The sequence below is a fragment of the Parasteatoda tepidariorum genome, chromosome 5 (assembly GCF_982258835.1).
Source record: "Parasteatoda tepidariorum strain Cologne lab strain chromosome 5, Ptep-v5.0, whole genome shotgun sequence".
In the NCBI taxonomy this organism is placed as follows: Eukaryota; Metazoa; Arthropoda; class Arachnida; order Araneae; family Theridiidae; genus Parasteatoda; species Parasteatoda tepidariorum.
In genome coordinates this window covers 35,088,104-35,109,514 of record NC_141759.1, presented here as the reverse complement: position 1 = coordinate 35,109,514, position 21,411 = coordinate 35,088,104, and the positions used below count along the sequence as shown (strand labels likewise).

At 31.4% G+C, this 21,411-nt stretch overlaps 1 protein-coding gene across 4 annotated transcripts in view; it reads right to left on the bottom strand.

Annotated features, from left to right (window-relative positions):
- VAChT (Vesicular acetylcholine transporter) overlaps positions 1-21,411 on the bottom strand; it is a 298,477-nt gene that overhangs the window by 36,918 nt on the left and 240,148 nt on the right. For all 4 annotated transcript variants that reach the window (XM_071184877.2, XM_071184880.2, XM_071184878.2 and 1 more), the window contains 2 exons: positions 3,210-3,263; positions 2,895-3,081 (listed from right to left, as the gene is read on the bottom strand). In XM_071184877.2, the coding sequence (XP_071040978.1) occupies positions 2,895-3,081; positions 3,210-3,263 (241 nt within the window). The remainder of the gene's footprint in view (positions 1-2,894; positions 3,082-3,209; positions 3,264-21,411) is intronic.

Here is a 21,411-nt window from a genome sequence, read left to right as displayed (position 1 = left end):
CATCAGTTGTATTCTTGAGAGTAAAACGTTTTCTGGAGCATCTTTTCCCATTCTTGTATTAATCTTTTAAATGTGAAAGTGGAAATTTACCTTTCAACTTCTCACAGCTTGTGTTCCGATCAAATGTTCTAAAACAAACATTACTCCTGTAGATATCGCTCTATCACCATCAAATTTTTGCCGTCTTCTTCAGATTCACACTTTCCTTTATGTTGGTTTCAATTATACTTATTATTTTATGTAAATAACATAGTAATTTGGAGATTTGGTTTAGTTTTAATGCTACTTTGTACTGTCGTGCGACAGAAAAATATTTATAAAAGCGCTTTACGATCGATTTCTTCACAACTATTTTACTTCCATTGCAATTGCTAACAACATCAAAAAATTTCGGGAAATGAATAAAAAGAAATTATTTTAATATGGTAATCGTACGAAAAATGCCAAATAAATAAAATTCTCATTATTGAATTTTTTTTCTCTTTCGTTAATTATTCTATTGCACGTCAGTATACAGGTATGCTAACTGATATGTATTTTTATATATATATATATATATATATATATATATATATATATATATATATATATATATATATATATATATATATATATATATATATATATATATATATATATATATATATATATATATATATATATATATATATATTATAAAGTAGTATAGTATAAACAGTAAAATTTTCAGCATTTTGCCACTTTTTAATAAAGTATGTGTTTCTTCTTATGAGCTTTGTTAGAATGTAATAGTGGTCAAATGGTCAAAATCAGTTTTCTTTAAATATATTGAACCAAGAATTAAATATTATTTTCATGCCACTGAAAAAATTTCCTCTGAAAGCAGATGATATTGACATCTGTGTAATTTTTGAAGGGAAGAGTTGCGCTTTATCAACAAAGAGGGGCCGAAAATAACGTTGCTCATTGAAAATAAAATAAATAATTGTCAACCTACTTTTTTTTACTCAAGCACTACAGCCCATTTTATACTTATCGTCCTTTTAAAAGAAAGGTTCCTTTTTGCGGAAAAATGTGATCTCACAAATGTTCTGTTTATTGAAATCATTGTGCAAAAACAAGATAGTTCTTTCTCTGTTATAATATATTATTAATATAAAGGCAGTAAAATCCTGTCACAATGAACTTTCTGCGGACCCAGAAATAAGTCCTCTATGGTACATTGTATCAAAATACTTTAGAAGAAATAATTTTTTGCATGTGACAATAGCATTATTAGAAATTGTGATATCGATTATTAACTGATTAAACAGATAATAAATTAAATATTATAAAGAAAAATAATGATTGGATTAATTTATTGGTACAGAAGAAATAAGAGATTTCGATTGACTACAGTTCAATTTTAAGCTAGAATTCACCAATTTTTGTATCAGAAATTTATAAAAAATTCAGTGTTTTCCATTCCTTATTTTTTGTAGGGAGAAAATTCAGATTACATAATGCCAATTTCACTTGCACTTTAAAAATAACCAAAATTCCATGTTCTTCATCGTTGGGGGGGGGGAATAAGAGAGATGTTCTACTTAACAACTTGTTCGCGTTAGTTTTAACTTAAAATCAAAGAGCATGTAAGATTTGACGCAATTTAAAGAAATGTTGTCACTTGCAAGTGAAATGAAGGTAGGGAAATAGAGAAAAATAAAAAAATGCGAAATTGAAATTGGTATTCAATAAATGAACTACCAATTTTTCAACTGTTCATTATAAGCGTACAGAATATCGTAAGTTAGATAGAAGTTCAGAATTGATCACTAAAAAATATCACTGGAACCAAGTATTCACTGTATCCCAAGTTTATTATAGCGAGGTTCGACTTTAAGTGTAAATCTGAAGTCAGAGAATAGTTTTATTTCAAATGTAATTACATCCCGTCTAAAGGGTCAGCATAAACACTACTCCATTTTTTCCTACTTAGTTTCTATATTTTCCATCTCCTGTTTTTATTTTCTGATTTGTTTGTTTGTTTTGTTTTAAAATTCCATTAATTGTTTTTTTTTCCTTCCAAATTTGATTACAAAGTAGCATTGAAATGTGCATAACTAAAATTTTAATGCTTTTAAATTGAAAGAAAAGGGTTCTTATCAGAGGTTTCACAGATTTTATAAGTTGTAAGTTTTTAGAACTTCTGTTTAAAAAAGAGTACTAGCGTGCATGCTAAGATAGACAAAAATACTTAAGTATCCAATGTGGGAAAAGGGACTAGGTCTCCTAGTTCTTGTTTACTTTTCAATTGTAGGGATTTGTCACATGTGCACCATTAACTATAAGCAAATTAACTGAAATATCAATGACTTACCACGGTATTAATAAAATTTAAAAATAAATGTAATAGAGATGCCACGCATGAATTCGACGTGCTAACAGCCTCCACACAAACTGCTGACCTCATAAATTCCTATCATAACTATTTTAACAAACATGATGGAAGGGACAGGGGACGCTGCGCGGCCTAGGTACTCAGCTCAACAAGCAAAAGAATAAGATGAATTCGACGTGACCAAAATAAAGTTATAAAAATATAAATAAAGTAAGTGGATTCATACGAAACAAAACCTTCCACGAAGAACTATAATGTTCCCGATCAACAATGTATTAAAACCTTTCACTTAACTATCACTAAAAAAGTTAAGATTCTTAATGAAACTACAAAAATTCCATAGTAGTTGGAGGGAATGGTATTGTAGAAAATAGATAATTTATTAAGAGGCTCTCTCTTAATTTGTAAAAAAAAATTAGTTCCAATATAGGCTGTACGTTCTCTAATTAAGTAATAGAATCTCCAACTCGTGTCCCATGACTTTAAAAACACCTCATAGATTTTTTTCGCTCATATAATTCATTAAATGCTTTACCTGATTTTTACAAGCAACGATTATGTGCCACGGGTCATCAGGTCCTTGATGCTCTGACATGTAAAGTTCATCTTTGTTTTCTCCTGGTCTCCTGTAGCTCGAGAAGAAATTTGCATAAGTCTTCATACACAAGGGAATTTCCTTGCCACCTCCTCTAACTTTGATGACATCTTTTGATAAGGATTTACTGCAATCAAATAATACCATTGAGTGACGATATAGGCCATGCCGAAAAAAACAGCAAGCTATTTTTTAATAACCGTATTAAACTTTTGAAAAATAACTGTGTTACAAAACGAAAATGAAAAGTATTACCTGTCTATTTTCTTTTTATAATCCAGTGCATATAATATGAATTTTGCGGCGAACCTAGAAGAATAAAATTTTCATCACTTAAAACTAATACGATATAAATTTAATTATATGAAGTATTTTGGACTAGACCTGTATTCGGATAACAGGATGTTCAGATTATAGAGAAAACATAATTTTTAAATCTGTTTTAATCAGCAATCAAGCTTTCCTTAATTAGCAAGGCTCTATATCATCTCTTCATAATTAGGAAGCCCAAAATAATCGACCTTCCTATTGGTGAAATCCCAACAATATAAATATGCAATAATAGCAATTGTGAACATGTTAAGCAAAAATTATGAAAACAAATTTTTTCATCAATAACAGTCTTAATATTATATTTTATGTCAGACAGTCGAGTTTGCGGGCCTGGAGCAGTATCTAATCTAGCTCTGAATGTTTTTGGTGTATGCATTAGCTGAGAATAAATAAAAAAAGCTTAGTTATGTTTTGAAATGAAATTCAACGAATCATACTCATAGAAAAAGAACTGTTACAAAGGTTGAGAATGATTTTCCGAAAAACATGTATCTTAATTGTTAAATTTAGTTATTTTGATTGAAAGTGAAAAGTTCGAAGGAAAAAACAGGTCAAATTGTTTTTAATAAATGTATATTAAATAAATGAATATATATATATATTTTAATTTTGCTATTTCTTTTTTCCACTGCAATTTTACTTACAATTGTTACAACAGTTGTAACAATTAGATATGATAATTATACAGGTTAGAAAATTACAGGTTTCAAAAATCCTTACGAGTTGAAAAAAAAATACTGTTACAGAGAACTGTTACAAAGGTTGAGAATGATTTTCCAAAAAACGTGTTTCTTAATTGTTCAATTTTATTTTGTTTAAAATTGAAAAGTTCAAAGGAAAAAACAGCTTAAATTGTTTTTAATAAATGTATATTCTTCTCTTAATTTGTTCAATGCATTTTCATTAGAATAATTTTTTTTAATTTCGCTATTTCTTTTTTCCACTGACATTTTACTTACAATTTTTATAACAGTTGTAACAATTAGATATATAAATTATACAGGTTAAAAAATTACAGATTTCAAAACTCCTTACGAGCTGAAAAAAAAAATACTGTTACAAAGGTTGAGAATGATTTTCCGAAAAACGTGTTTCTTAACTGTTAAATTTAGTTATTTTATCTAAAATTGAAAAGTTCAAAGGAAAAAACAGCTTAAATCTTTGTTAATAAATTTATATTCTTTTCTTAATTTGTTCAATGTATTTTCATTAGAATAATTTCTTTTTAATTTTGCTGTTTCTTTTTTTTTTAATTTTGCTATTTCTTTTTTCCACTGACATTTTACTTACAATTTTTATAACAGTTGTAATAATTAGATATAAAAATTATAAGTTAGAAAATTACGGGTTTCAAAAATCCTTACGAGTTGAAAAAAAAAAAAACATTTTTTCTCGGTACTCGAGAGTTTCACACAGGAGCCTTCACCAACAAAACATTAATTTGTTTAGCACATAAAAAGATACAATTCTGCATATTAATATGGAACAAAGAATAGTGTTAGTTGTTCAGACCTCATTTTTATTTGAATTAAGACAGCGTGTCAATCAAATTGAGAAAGAAAAATAACACTTCGAAATCGACATCGGTTAACAGATTAGAATGTAACAAATTTGGATAATCTGGGTTCGATTGTTTACAAACTTATGCTTTAAATTATTTACAATTAATCATTTAAATTACTACAATTTAAAAGTGATACAATGCAGATTCTTGGACACATTTAGCAACAAAAAAAATTACTTATTTTGTTATTATATAATTTATAGCAATATCTCATTTCTTGAAAACTTAATGTAAAATTTTTGTGTTTTTAAATTATTTTAATAAAAACTACTTTGATCTAATAGTATATAAAAACCTTATTATATGATAAGTTTTGTTAATGAAGACAAAACTAATAGCAAATAAAGATACAGTAGAGAACCGATTATCCGGAACGATCGGTATAAGAATCGTCGACAATAGATGGCGCTGCGAGTTACGGACAAAAACTTAAGGGAAAAAAGAAGCGGGAGAGGGTTCTCTAGCTTGGTGAGAGAAGACTGGAATGTTCTATGATGGAGCGCGAAGTTTCATTGATTATGTGATTAATTACTATTATTTTCTATATACTTCATGTTTGTTCCGTGGCATAAGTATGCATCTAAATAAAATCGTTTATGCCAAGAAAGGTTTATGGTGAAATCATTTCACATTGAAAGGTCTGAAAAAGAACCTGCGAAATATTACTGGCGCAGCCGCCGAAGATGATGCAGAACCAAAAACCAGGTGAGAGCTCACTTTATATTTGTAAATGTATGCTCCCATAAATAAGTAATTATAATTATTTGGGCGAAAATTATACAAAATGGAAATTAAATGTTTGTGTTCCGACATGGAACATTAATTTAGTTTACTCGTCAGAGTACGAACACGCCAGTGTTCTAAAGTGAATTCTTTTACTCGCCAGAGTACGTAGATAGCATATTTCTAAAAAGAATTTGGTTGTTCTTGTTGTTTTGATTTTCGTCCCAAATAATTGAAAATTTTATTTCATTATATTGAATTTATTGTGGTTTTTAAGTTCTGTTTTGGAAATTGTTGGAAGCACGCCAGTGCATAACATATAGCGTGGTATCGTAATTGAAAATTTTGTTTGATAAAATTGAATTTATTGTGGTTTTTAAATTCTGTTTGGGGAATTATTGGAAGCAGCATAAAATATAATGTTGCAATCGTATTTCGAAAAATAAAGAATGCTGAATGATCTATTATTTATATCAACTAAGATTTATTAAACCAAACAAACAAAAGCATAGGTTGTATCGAATAACGGAATATAATTTGGCGTCAACCAACCTTGGAAGTCTCATTCTAAAACGATTGTTTTGGTTCTTTTATTTTTGTATAAAATGTTTTTTTTTATTTCTGAAAGAAGAGGCAAGTGTCTTTTAATAAGAAAAAAATACAAAATTGAGTTTGTTTTATTCTATTTGATTATTTTGATATTGAATTGTATCATTGTTGAATTTTTTTTATACATATGATATATTTTGTTTTCGTACATTTTAAAGAGAAATTTATACGAAAGTTATTTATAAATTTCTTATCGCATTTAATGATTTAAAATATTCAGTTAAAGTTTTCATTCTCACGTAGAATTTGATTTTTGTTCTAAGAATAATTATTTTGGTTAAAATAATTTTTATGTTTTGAATTTGTGAACTTGTAGGAAAGTATATATTATATCTAGTGTAAACAAAGTATTGATTTAAAATGTTCATAAGTGTTAAGGTTTGTTATATAAGGTTTATTATATAACAAATCGATAACTGAATATTACAAGGTATTCTCAGTATTTTGAGGTTGTTAATTTCGTTTTGAGGTTGTCAAAAATAGACATTTTCTATAGATTTGTGAACGATGTTCATTTATGTGTTTTCTTTTAAGAAATTATTGGAATATTAATTAGGAAGTAGTCAATTTTTTCCGTTAATTTTTTTTATGATTGAGAATTATTAAATTTAAGCCATGGCATTTTTGGGAAAGGGTAAAAAGGAGGATTTGATAACGTTGGCCACCGAATTAGAAATTGATGTGGATCCAAGTATGAAAATTATAACACTAAAAAACAAAATAACACAAAATGACACATATGATGAAGCGTTTGCCAGAGAAATGTTTTTCTCAATTGTGGAAGAGAGGAAAAGGAAGGAAGAAATTGAGGAACAGCGAAGGAAGGAAGAAATTGAGGAACAGCGAAGGAAGGAAGAAATTGAGGAACAGCGAAGGAAGGACGAAATCGAAGCTCAGCAGAAAAGAGAACAAATGGAATTTGAGTTGAAAAAACTTGAAATTGAATCCCGTACTCAACTAACTCAAACTTCATCGCCCAATGGAAACGGACAACATAACGTTGACTTAATTAAGCTCATTCCTAAATTCAAGTTAAGGGATGATGATATCGTGATTTATTTATCTTTATTTGAAAGACAGGCTAAAAGAACAGGGATTGATTCTAAAGACTGGGTGTCATGTTTATTAACTTTATTGCCTTCTGAAATCATTCAACTAATTGGTAGAGAATCTGAAGAAAAATGTGAAGACTACGAATACATTAAGACCATTTTATTAAAGAGATTTAAATTGAATCCTGAAAGTTTTAGAAAAAAGTTTGTGATGCACCAGAAAAGCGCTGAAAAATCGTGGAGGGATTTTTGTTATGAAATCACGAATTATTTCGAAGAGTGGATTGATGGACTTGAAATCAAAGACTTTGCCAGTTTAAAAAATCTCATTATCACTGATCAACTTAAGAAAAAGGTACCTCATGAAGTAAGAGACCACCTTCTTGATGAGTGGGCGAATTTCGTTTCTCCAACCAAATTAGCGGATAAGCTTGACGAATATGACAGTGTACATAATGATTCAAGAAAAACTACTGGAATTCCCTCAAAAGACAAAACTAATGAAAAGTGGCGACCACGTTCTCCACCTTCAGAAAGAAATTCAAGAAACAAATCATTCTACAAACAGGGCTCATCAAGCACATATACACCCCGTAAGAGTGATGAACTACAGAGGTCGTTTTCCAAACTATCTTGTTATACTTGTGGAAGAGAAGGCCATACATCCAGATTTTGCCTTAAAAATCGGCAACCTAGAAACACTCCTACAACTGCCCAAAACAATTTAATCCAATCGTCACCACTCCCTTTAGAAAAAGAAAAACCAGAAGTGCTAACTGCCAAGATTTCTATTCCTGTCTCAAAATCCGTGGATATATCTGGTAACATAGATGATTTAAAACTCGTCAGAGTTAAATGCGGAAACGTGGTTCTAAATGGCATTGTAGACACAGGAGCCCAGATATCGGTAGTCCGCGAGAAGTTAGTCGCCGACATACCTTGTGAAGGAGAAAGTAAAATAGAGATATCTTCTGCTTTCGGAGAAAGCGAAGTCACTCCACTGAAAATTTTCCAAATGAAAATAAATGACGAACTTCATGGTAGTGTACCTATCACCTGTGCTGTTTCAAAGAAGCTGGTAACCGATTTGCTGCTAAGTTCTTCAGCTTATGAGATACTGTGTGAAAATATTGAGCTTTGTCACAGTAATCTTCAATGGAATACCTCTTCAGAGGGGGAAGACTCTAGCGACGAACCATCACCATTGAAAGAAAATACTTCAAATTGTGCTGCCATTACCCAAATTTCACAAAAAGACATTAAGAATGCAAGAATGGAAAATGACACTAAATTGGATTTTAAGACTCTTCAAGAACAAGATGAGAGTCTAGAAAAATGCTTTGAATGGGCGAAAAGGAACAAAAATGCTTATACAGTTCAAAACGAAATTCTACTTCACTCGGAGAATATTTGTGGCGAAAACATCAAACAAGTTGTGTTACCCTTAGAGAAAAGAACAGAAGTTCTGAGAATGGCTCATGAAATTCCTCTTGCTGGTCACCTCGGTGAGAAAAAGACAACTCAACGAATTAAATATTCATTCTTCTGGCCTACTATCAAACAAGACGTTAAGAAGTTCTGTGAAAGCTGCAAGGAATGCCAATTGAAGCGAACAATCACATATAAAGATAGAATTCCAATCCAACCTATCGTCAGACCAGAAACACCCTTTGAAGTATGGAGTGTTGATTGCATTGGACCGTTAGAACCACCATCCAGAAGAGGTCATCGGTTTGTGATATGTGCAATTGATTTATGCACTAGATGGGCAGAAGCCATCCCTGTTAGAGAAATAAGTGCAAAGACCACATGCAACGTCCTGATGAAGATTTTTTCTCAAACCGGATTTCCGAAAATGATTTGTTCCGATCAGGGAACTAATTTCACAGCCAAACTCACCCGATCTTTTGAAGACTTACTTGGCGTATGTCCCAGATTTTCCACTCCCGGACACCCCGAGAGTATGGGTGCTGTCGAACGATGGAATAGGACTTTAAAAGAAATGATGAATAAAAATATCCAGGAACATGGAAGAAATTGGGACCTACACCTTCCCTATCTTCTGTTTGCCTACAGGGAAGTGCCACATAGCACCACTGGTTTGTCTCCCTTCCAGATGGTGTATGGAAGACTGCCACCGGGACCTTTATCCTTATTGAAAGAGATTTGGACAGGCGAACGTAGCGTTCCAGTCACTGCATCCCGCTCAATTGAAACTTACCTACATGATCTTATCGGAAAAATAAGAAAAGCTCATGACATTGCAGCTGAAAACTCCAAAATCCCTCAAGACGGATACACATCAAGATACAACTTACGGTCTAAGGATAAGACTTTGAATGTTGGGGACAAAGTCCTCGTGCTAATCCCATCGTCATCTCACAAATTGCTCAGTACTTGGCAAGGACCAGCTACTGTAATCGAACTTACCAGACCTCACTCTGCCAAAGTCGAAATGGAAAACGGGAGTATAAGGGAACTCCACATAAATAAATTAAGGCCTTATATTGTTCGAGTGGATCATATTGGTATCATTTTCGACCAAGATGAAGACTTTGGAGATATCCACTATGCACCAGCGGATCTTATGGACAAATCTACTGAAGACTTATGGACCCACTTGCAAAATATGAAAGGTGACCTAAAATATTACCAGCGAAAGGAACTATTCAATGTGTTAAAATCATACACCGATGTTTTTAGTAGCAAACCAGGTCAAGCCCATGTCGATGGTCATGACATAAAAGTTACAGCAGACTGCAGTCCGAAGAGATTAAAACCCTATCGTGTCCCCATTTCGCTACAAGACGAAGTTGATCGCCAAGTTAAAGAATTACTAGAATGGGATCTAATAGAGCCCAGTGAAAGTGAATGGGCACATCCTGTGGTATGCGTTGCAAAAAAGGATGGTAGCGTTAGACTGTGCATTGACTTTAGACTTCTGAATAGCTTCACAGTTCCTGACGCATATCCAATGAAGATCGCAAAAGACCTACTTTTTGAAATAGGTAAAGCCCACTTTATAACAGTAATCGATTTAACGAAAGGGTACTGGCAAATCCCGATGAAGGAAAGCGCCAAACCATATACAGCATTTGTCACTCATGCTGGCCATTACCAATGGAAGGTTCTTCCGTTCGGTTTAAAGAATGCTGGAAGTACCTTTCAGAAATCCATGGATAAAGTACTAGCTCGCCATAGACGCTACTGTCGCTCATATATTGATGATGTGGCGATATTTTCTAGATCCTGGGATGAACATCTCTACCACATCGACCAGGTGGTTCAAACTCTGCGAAGTATTGGTCTAACCGCAAATCTAGAAAAGTGTGATTTTGGAAAGAGTCACGTGAAGTTCTTAGGCCATATAATAGGTTCTGGTACTCACTCTCCAGATCCTGAAAAAGTAGAAGTCATCCAAAATTTGTCTAAGCCTACCACCAAAAAGGAAGTTAGAAGTCTATTAGGGCTGGTGAGCTATTATAGAGAATATATCCAAAATTTTTCTGAAATAGTTCTACCTTTAACGAACCTTACTAAAAAGAATGTTCCGAATAATATTTCATGGGACTCGAAAGCAGAAGCATCCTTCAACAAACTTAAAGAAGAGCTGATTAAAATGCCATCACTACATACTCCTGACATCGATAAACCCTTTCAACTCTATACTGATGCGTCTGCGTTTGCAATTGGAGCATGATTAGCTCAAAATAATGAACAAGGGAAAGAGATGCCCATCGCATTTTTTAGCAAAAAACTGAATCCTTGCCAACAACGATGGTCAACCATTGAGAGGGAAGCGTTTTGTGTCATCGAAGCGTTGAAAAAGTTTGATACTTGGATTTTCGGTGCCAAGGTACAAATTGTATCAGACCATAATCCCCTTACTTACCTGACCCGAAGTACCCTTCATGGGGCTAAACTCTCTCGGTGGGCCTTAGCATTACAACGCTACAATATGACTTTAACATACCGTAAGGGCAGTTCACATGGAAATGCCGACGCATTATCAAGGTTAACAGTTAATTCCTAAAGAAATCATATATATATATATTTGTCTTAAACTCGGAACAAAATTTAAATGTCTGGGTTGTTTAAAAGAGAAAAAAAAAAGTGTTTTTTTTTTGCATTGATAACGTGTAAAAGGAAAAAAAAAATAATAATTTTTTTTGTAATATTTTGAATTGTTTGTATTTATGTTTTTATTTATCATAAGGAATATAGTTTTTTTTATATACTTATATATATTTTTGATTTTTGGGAGCTGCATATTTTGGAGCTCTCACTTGAATTTCATCACCTGAATAGAAGCTGGGTTGCTGTTTTTTTTTTTATTGTATTTTTCAGGTTTTCTCTCTCTCTCTCAGCAGCATTGTCTCTAAGGTGACGAATGTGCTTCCTTTGGGGGGACTTATAAGAATCGTCGACAATAGATGGCGCTGCGAGTTACGGACAAAAACTTAAGGGAAAAAAGAAGCGGGAGAGGGTTCTCTAGCTTGGTGAGAGAAGACTGGAATGTTCTATGATGGAGCGCGAAGTTTCATTGATTATGTGATTAATTACTATTATTTTCTATATACTTCATGTTTGTTCCGTGGCATAAGTATGCATCTAAATAAAATCGTTTATGCCAAGAAAGGTTTATGGTGAAATCATTTCACATTGAAAGGTCTGAAAAAGAACCTGCGAAATATTACTATCGGGACTATCGCTATTCCGGATAACTGATTTCTCCGGTTTTCTGAATCGCTACAAAAAGCCGTTTTTTTAGTGTTAAACCCAACTATAAAAAAAAAAATTTGGAAATGATCTTAAAAATAAGAAAAAACGATGAGGTAATACACTAATGATTATTTCTGAAATGATGGTAAGGTAAACATCTTTCAAAAAAGAAAGAAAAAACCTAAAATCTTATGAGGAAAAAGAATTTCTTTTTTAAAAATTGCGGGAAAATTTATCGAATTTCGTTCCGGTTTTTTGGTTTTCCGGTTTTCTGATTTCCGGATAACGGGTTCTGTACTGTATATGCAAGTCTGGCGTAAAATATTAATTTAAAAAATGTTAAATTTTCAGTTGTTTTATTAAACTAATTGTATTGTGTATTTTGATTGTATCGTATTAGGTGATGTATTATGTGGATGCAAGCAAAACAAAAAATATCGGAAAATGGAGATATATGCAAGATTTAAATTACCACTAGGTTTACGGACGTTTTTTACATACATACTTACATACCTTACGGACGTTTCTTACATCCCCAGAGGTGCCAACTTGCTCCGGACAGCAAGTATATATATTTTAAAGTGGTAGTTTATAAATTTTGATTCTTGGTTTAATAAATTCAATTTTGTAGATTTTTCTTCACCACTATTTCTAAATAATTCATAGGCTTCTATATTTCACCACTTTACAGCAATTATGTCATGCTATACCTTTTAAAAACCTGGCGAAAATAGTTAAATATTTGTCAAATTTACTTTGTAGTTAATTACCGTTTTTTAAATTATTTTGGCGTGTCCGGAGCAGTTGGCATCTCTGCATCCCTACAAACACGCGTCAATTTGACGCAGGAACAGGGGTGAAAGCGAGACGGAAATGAGGAAAGGCTGGTAGTAAAACCATTTCAGTTATAGCTAGTCTTGGGGAGGAGTTTACTTATTCTTTTTTTAAATTTTTCAACAATATCTACTTTATCTTGGAAAAGAAGCAGTTTTATATATATGCCAGAATTATAAAAGAGCTATAAGTAGATAGCTATAAGTGGCGAATTATATAAGCCAACGAATTATTTAGAAATAGTGGTGGATAAAAATCTATTAAATTGAATTTATTAAACCAAGAATCACAATTGATAAACTACCACTTTAAAATATTTATTTTCTGTCCGGAGCAAGTTGGCATCTCTGCATGCGCAGGAATGAATACATATTACAGCACTTATAGAACTTGCTCCGGACAGCAAATATATATTTTAAAGTGGTAGTTTATAAATTTTGATTCTTGGTTTAATAAATTCAATTTAGTTGATTTTTATCCACCACTATTTCTAAATAATTCGTAGGCTTATATATTTCACCACTTCATATTTGCAAAATTTACTTAGTAGTTTTTTACCGTTTTTTTAAAAATTATTTTGGCATGTCCAGAGCAGTTGGCATCTCTACACTTAGAAACCAATGTAATTATGAACTATTAGGGGAAAAAAAGTAAATATGAGATATATATATATATATATATATATATATGAAATATTCTAGTATTTTATTTTTCAATACTCAAACTAAGCAACTGAAACCTTCAAAATCTGACATCAATTGACATTTTGCGTTTGTTCTTTCTATTATTGCATATCGGAAACAGTTGTTTATCGCTTGTTTCATTTGAGATAACGGATCGAAATATTGTCGGTACATTCCTATTTATTATTGATGTGATGTTTGCATGTTTACTCAAAAGTTTGTCTAAATTACGATCGCGTCAAATTGACGCATATCCGTAGAGATAGGTATACCACAAAGCGAATTTCAATATTTCAACGCTTTTGTAGAAAATATAGACTTCAATATATACTTACCACGATCAATGGATAAAAGTCATTACAAGAGATAAAATAAAAATGCAAACGGGTTTTGTAATTTTCCTTATAAAATTCGAAATGCGTCAAAATGACGCGTCCCGTAAACCTAGTGTTAAACATCATTGATTTCAAAAATTTAAAAGGAAATTATAGTATGTTTTAAAGTCTTTTAACAAATTAATTATAGTAAAAATCGTATTATTTGATGAATTTTGTTGGTGTAATCAAAACAAAAAACTAATTACAAATGAAGATGAATGCAATAAATGCTCTTTCATTCCTTTCATCATCTCTGGAGAAAGAATCTCACCTTCCAATTTCCGTATCTAGAGTAGCTTTTATTCAACTCAGAAAAGATGAAGAAATAAATCATGTGGTTGTCGGAGACAGTTGCCAAAAACAGACAGAATTACTTCTGGAGAAAAATGTATTAAATATTCCAAGTCTTATATAGTAGGGCTACTTTTCTCCCGGTAATTAAAATTTTGAACACAAGTTCGGATTTCAATAAAAATGCTACTTTTAGGTGACGACCTAGTTATATTGATTGTGCAAAGTTAATAATACTCTGAACAAAAAAATGTAAATTCCATTTTTAGACAGTTAATTACCTTTTACTTTACTAATTTGTTTTTGAAAAAGTAAATTTTTTTACATAATATTATTTAATATAACAACCAGAAACAAATCATAATATGTAAATTTTAACTCTTTGTGTCACCTTGTACTTAGTCTTGTACCATTGATTACAAAAATATAACAAACTATTGGAAATGTTAAACTATTTGCTTCTAAACGTTTAGCAAAGTAGGAACGAATTAACACAAAACATTAAAAGTTTTTTTCCGTTCTTTAGGCTAACTAGAGCGGTAACACCTTTCCTCTTTCCCTTCTACAAGCAATATAGAACTGGCTTAAAGGAATATCACTTTTTTCTCAGAGCTTGGCAAACAGCCAATTAAAGCAAAAAATTGCCTTTCCTCCCGTAAAGACGAAATAAAATAAATCATACTAATAATTTCTGCTACGGTTGAGTATTCTCACTCACTATAATAATTAATTGCAAATCATTATAACCCGAGAAAACTGTGGATAAAGAGGGAAGCGATTAAGATTAGGATTTGTTATGAAAATGATAAAATCTTAATTTAAAGTTTAGATTTTTTTTCACTTTTTAAAAACTTAATTATGCATATTTTGTTAAATTCAATAATTTGGTTTTTATTTAAAAATATGAATTTTAAAACTATAATGAAGTACAATCCTGGTGAAAGTATGGAACACAACGAAGTTTATGGAGCTGCCACACAAGACAAGAAAAATATTGATCAAATACCATAGGGCACCACTTAAATTATTTCGTTACAAAACTTAACAGGAATGGCACATTTTTATAAACCGAGTACTGAGAAGAAAAAATACATCATTATTTATCTGTTTTTATGTGAATTCAAAAAACCTTACATTTTGTAAAAAGAATGAGATTTTAAAAGAGTATAATTTCGGTGTTCCAGATGTAAATTTTTTTTTAAAATCAAGACAATGTTTTTCTTTTCAATCAAAAAGTCGTGACAAAGTTAATGCTTTATCTTTCAATGAGATAAAGCATTAACTACCGCAACTTACAAAAATTTAACGGGCATACAGGAAACATTCAGTTACATTTTGAGAGTAGATCTGTAATTGTTAAAAAATTTCACAAAAATTCTTCGAATTCTGATTTTCAGTTCTTATTTTAACCGATATGGCGGCTATAACGGATTATATCCAGTCACATACTGTAGTGCATAGTGCCACAAATGGACATTCTTTCTACCTGCAAATTTGACCGAAGACGCTCTTTGGGAGAGGAAAAGTTTTAGTTCATATTTAACCCTTTCGCTACTGCTATCCACTTTACTGAAATGATGCCACTTAACTGCGCACCACGCCCCAAAGTGTACGTATTGTAAGTTGAGCTTTATTACATTTTACTTTTTAAGCTAAAAAAAGCTTCACTCCTAAGTATAACACATAAGAAACTTGTTTTGATTTACACATATTCAAAATATATTTTGAGGGATATTAATTCAATATAGGGAAATAAATATTGGTCTAAAGGTCATTGGAATATTATCCAGTGGCAGTTTGAAGCAGATTGCGAGCATTACCAAATTTTATCACGCTGACATCAGCTAACTACGGTAATCGTACACGCTGAGCATTATGTGAATGCCGTCTAAATACGGAGCTCGTAACGAAAGGGTTAAAAGTGGGTGCAACGATGAATATGCCTTGACTTTCTAGAAGAGAACTCCGACCTCTGTAACGTAGCCTTAATTGTACGTAAGAAAGTGTGGGGGGAAATTGCACAGGGTATGCACAATCCTTAGAAAATTTAAAAATTGTTGTCAATATATTGTTTAAAATTTTATAAATTGCGTTTCATTTACTTTCCTTTTTAAATTAAAAATTCGCAGCACCATATTTGCCAAATGCATATATTTATTTTGAAATCTTAGCGGGACAGTGGATACGAAACTTATTAAAATGCATTTTATTGTCACACTTTTAATACCAATCTAAAACTTTTTTTAAAGCAATTTCTAATGAACTGTGTGAATCTTGAATGCTCATAAGGATTAACTTGTAACCTTTTGATTTTTCCACGCCGTGACAACTCAGGTAAGATACATCGTACAGGGGAAATGCTTCACATTTTACAATCTAAAGGAATTTATTTGAGCCTAATTAATTGAACCAAGGGAAACATGTGGGGAATTTTCTTTTCTGTATTATTCAGTACATTTGTATTAAATAGTCAATATAAAACGAAAAAAAGGAGTTAAAGTTTTTATAAATTAGCATGACGAAAAGTATAATTATGATTGCCATCATAATTTCATTGTCCCCATAAAAGGTTCGGCTCAAATTGACTCCCCAATTTTACGCCTTTATATGATATTTCCGTTTTATTCTTTACCCTAAAAAATATGGATTATTCGATCATAAAATCCAGTTTATTTCTAGTATTTTGCGTGTATAACAAAGCCTTAAAAGCTCAATAAAAACTGAAACTAGACAGGGCCAAATACCGTGCTGAAGTAAATTGAGCGTTGCTTTTACGACTTACTTTTTCGTCCCGCGTGAAATTGGCGCAGACGACACTGTGAATACATTTTTAAGTACGATCTCGCCATTTTTTTCTTTTTCGTTTGCAAATGGGTAATAAGCTGCTTAAAAAACACGCGTCTTCCTTTAGTTCTAAATTTTCTGTGCCCGTGAAATGACGTGACATAGCATAAAATAGAGAGAATATCCTGCAACAGAAACGCAATTTACTCAATTTATTTCGAAACACGAGCAGGAGTGAAACATTATTTAAGCAGAAGGAAAAAGTACTTCAACTCCCACTGCAACCATAGGAACGCTGGGAAGGTATTCTCGTACACGGAGCACGTTTTCGCGAGTCTGAGACGATAAAAGCATTTGCTCTATTCGAGCTTCTTTTATCATCAATTCTTTTCTCTATTTTTTATTTCTTGTAAGAATTTTTTGTAACGATATATTTTTTACAGACTTATCTAGTATCTTGTTTGCAGGGTTGGGTTTTGGTAAATTGCCATTCAATTGTGAGTAGCTGTTTACTGCTGAATGTATGATTGATTAAGCAGTTAACATCAGTTTAAGCTTTACTTTTCTGATTTAAAAAAGGAAGTCATTCTTTTATTTCCCCAGTTGCTGATACAGGTACTGGTACATAAAAATAAACCGAACAATACTGAAGACAATACATACTCTGAATAAAACAACAGCGGTTTGTTTTAAATAAATTTGCTGCCAAAGCCAATAACTTGTTTGCTGGATTATGTTTTGGTAAATTGCCATTAAATTGTGAGCTAGCTGTTTACTGCTTATTATATGATTGATTATATAGTTAACGTCTGTTTAAGTTTTACTTTCCCTGCTCTTCTGAAAGGAAATTATCTTTTATTTTATCTACTTTTCTCTAATGAATGAAAATGAGCAAAATAACACTAAAGAGTAACTAACTTTGAATTCAATAAAATCATATTTGTTTTTAATAAAATTTATTTCATTGTCATTACCTAACAATCTATTGAGCTTTGGTAAATAAAAATTAAATTATGAGTGAGTCATTTAGTGCTGATTAATTGTTGATTATATAGAACACATCAGTTTCTGCCTTTCTATCTCTGACACTAAAAGTAAAATTTCTTTTTATTCTCGGTTTTTCTCTTATAAATAAAAATTAACTGAACGATACTAATTACATTATCAATTGATAATTAATTGAATGATACTAATTAAATGAATGATACTAAATATTAGTTAGCTTTGAATAAGCATTTGCATGTTTCTTTCTAAAGTAGTGTTCATTTTCTTCGAGATATTCATATCCATTACCAACAAACAATAAAAATAATGAAGAGAAAATCTTAAAGTAAGATAAATTCCGAGGTCTGATAGGAGAAATATTTAATCTTAAACGCCTACGTAACAACCATTTTACAGAAATCTGCTTATTTCGTAATTTAACACGTTCAAGCCGGGAAAAGTGAAAAAACTGGTACGGGAAATGAGAAAATACTGGTAGAAGAACTATTTCAATATTAGATAATATTCGGGAGGAGTTAATCTATTCTCCACAATAACAATTCACTGTAAGAAAATTTATCACGGCGAAGAAGCAATTCAATATAAAAATTGCATCCGTTAAAAACAATTGGTAGTTATGGATTTTTATTATTCCCCGAAAAAAACTAAAAAATGAAATTTATTGTTACCAGTTTTTACTCCGGTGCGCTGCCAAGATGAGTCAATCTAGCGTGACCCACCGGTGGGTCACCCCGGCGTGAACGTGTTAAATAATGCCAAATGGATATGGGAAACAATGATATATCGCATTGTTTAAAATTCTTTATTATTTGTATAAATTTTTAAAAATCGTACGTACCACCGCTGTTTTGGGTGTTCAACTTTATATTGTATTTTTTGTTGCGCAGTAATATTAATTTAGAACTTGAAATCCCAGAAATCAACAGTACAGAAAGATATACTGGATCTTTGTTAATTAATTTAGGATATATGAATTGTTGAACTTATGCTAAAAAGTACCCCGAAGACCGCTCTTTAGCCCAGAAAAATTCAACTCTTAAGTTCAAATGTGACGTGTTAAAAAGGCCTTTTTTTTTACATATTTTTCTTTTTTAGTTTCTTTTTCAAAGTTTGAAAAACAGAACAACGAATCAGTTGCCATGATTTTTCCAAGGTTTACCAAATTTATTATTTTTTTTAACTCAAATAGCTCAAAAAAGTTGCTTTTAGGGGGGTTGGTAACCTTATTAGGGGGTTTGTAACCTTAAGTATAAATAGTATAACTGTTCAAAATAGGCGAAGATAAGTTCAACAAATGTATATTAAATTTCCCTGCAAAAAATAGAACAAAATAAAAAGTACGACTAAGGAGATAAATTAATAATTTACAGCTAAATATCTTTATAAAATTTATTATATTTTTTTGTTGATGAATTAAGGAACTCATCACATGATTTTTCCCTCCATTAAGATTGAACTGACAACAATGGAAAACAGGTTTTGATCGCAACATTTTTATGAAATATGTAGGTATAAAAATTTCGACCAGGACTGATCTAATAGCTCTTAAAAATTTTTTTGTAAACAACGTATTCATAAGATATGCTTTGAAGAATCTAGAATCTAGAAGAATATCTTTATAAAATTTATTATATTTTTTTGTTGATGAATTAAGGAACTCATCACATGATTTTTCCCTCCATTAAGATTGAACTGACAACAATGGAAAACAGGTTTTGATCGCAACATTTTTATGAAATATGTAGGTATAAAAATTTCGACCAGGACTGATCTAATAGCTCTTAAAAATTTTTTTGTAAACAACGTATTCATAAGATATGCTTTGAAGAATCTAGAATCTAGAAGAATATCTTTATAAAATTCATTATATTTTTTTGTTGATGAATTAAGGAACTCATCACATGATTTTTCCCTCCATTAAGATTGAACTGACAACAATGGAAAACAGGTTTTGATCGCAACATTTTTATGAAATATGTAGGTATAAAAATTTCGACCAGGACTGATCTAATAGCTCTTAAAAATTTTTTTGTAAACAACGTATTCATAAGATATGCTTTGAAGAATCTAGAATCTAGAAGAATATCTTTATAAAATTTATTATATTTTTTTGTTGATGAATTAAGGAACTCATCACATGATTTTTCCCTCCATTAAGATTGAACTGACAACAATGGAAAACAGATTTTGATCGCAACATTTTTATGAAATATGTAGGTATAAAAATTTCGACCAGGACTGATCTAATAGCTCTTAAAAAATTTTTTGTAAACAGCGTATTCATAAGATATGCTTTGAAGTGAGCTCTGTCTGCTGCATTGTTTTTCTGAACTTGGATGTAGAAGTTTCAGATGCAATTTTTTAAGTCCTCGTTCGGAAAGTGTTGCAGATCTTGAGGTGTTTTTCATGCTTTCGACGTCATTAAATCTTTCTTCCTTGGAAAATATTTTAGATTATTTAACAAAATGTCTCCAAAAGATTTGTTTGAAAAGTATGGTAAATGACTGTTCTCCACAACTTCTGAAACTAAGAAAAATTTCCTAAGAACAAGGTTAAAAGATCTCGAAATCATTTGAAAAAACGCTACGTCAGTGTTAAAGATCATTCCGAATGAGAACGTTCTTGAACTTTTACATCTCAGTATAGAACTTGAGTACAAGAGATGAACTCAAGAGATTAGAGAAAATTTCCAAAGAACAAGGTTAAGAGATCTCGAAATCATTCGAAAAAACCCTACGTCACTGTTAAAGATCATTTCGAATGAGAACGATCTTGAACTCTTACATCTCAGTATAGAACTTGAGTACAAGAGATGAACTCAAGAGATTAGAGAAAATTTCCAAAGAACAAGGTTAAGAGATCTCGAAATCATTCGAAAAAACCCTACGTCACTGTTAAAGATCATTTCGAATGAGAACGATCTTGAACTCTTACATCTCAGTATAGAACTTGAGTACAAGAGATGAACTCAAGAAATGGGAGAAAATTTCCAGTATGGAACGCGAGTGGAAGAGATGGCTTCTTCGAAACATCACTAGTTTAAAAATATGAACTTAGCGAATTTATTTTCTGGTGTGGATATGAAATTCATATAACATTATCAGGAGTCAGATCAGTCCTGGAAGTTATATCCTTATCTTGTATGTTTTAAGTCACCCTACATCAGTGTGTTATCACAAATAATGTTGTCTCCTAAGTTGCAAGGACAATTAAAAAGATTTTCTCAATTTAAACTGATTATTGAGCAAAGTTAGCATACATTAATGTCCAGATTTCATATATTTATCTTCTCGAAACTATTACTCATAATGCAGCAAATAATACACAAAACAAAAAAAGTCAGTTTTTTTCTCCATCAGTTGCAAATATTAGATGTGTAACCCATTCGTTACTTCATGAACATCTTATTTGTAATCAAGATAGTTTCGCACATTTTTGCATTAGATAGTTCGATTATATAGTTAGATAGTTTCTCAAAGG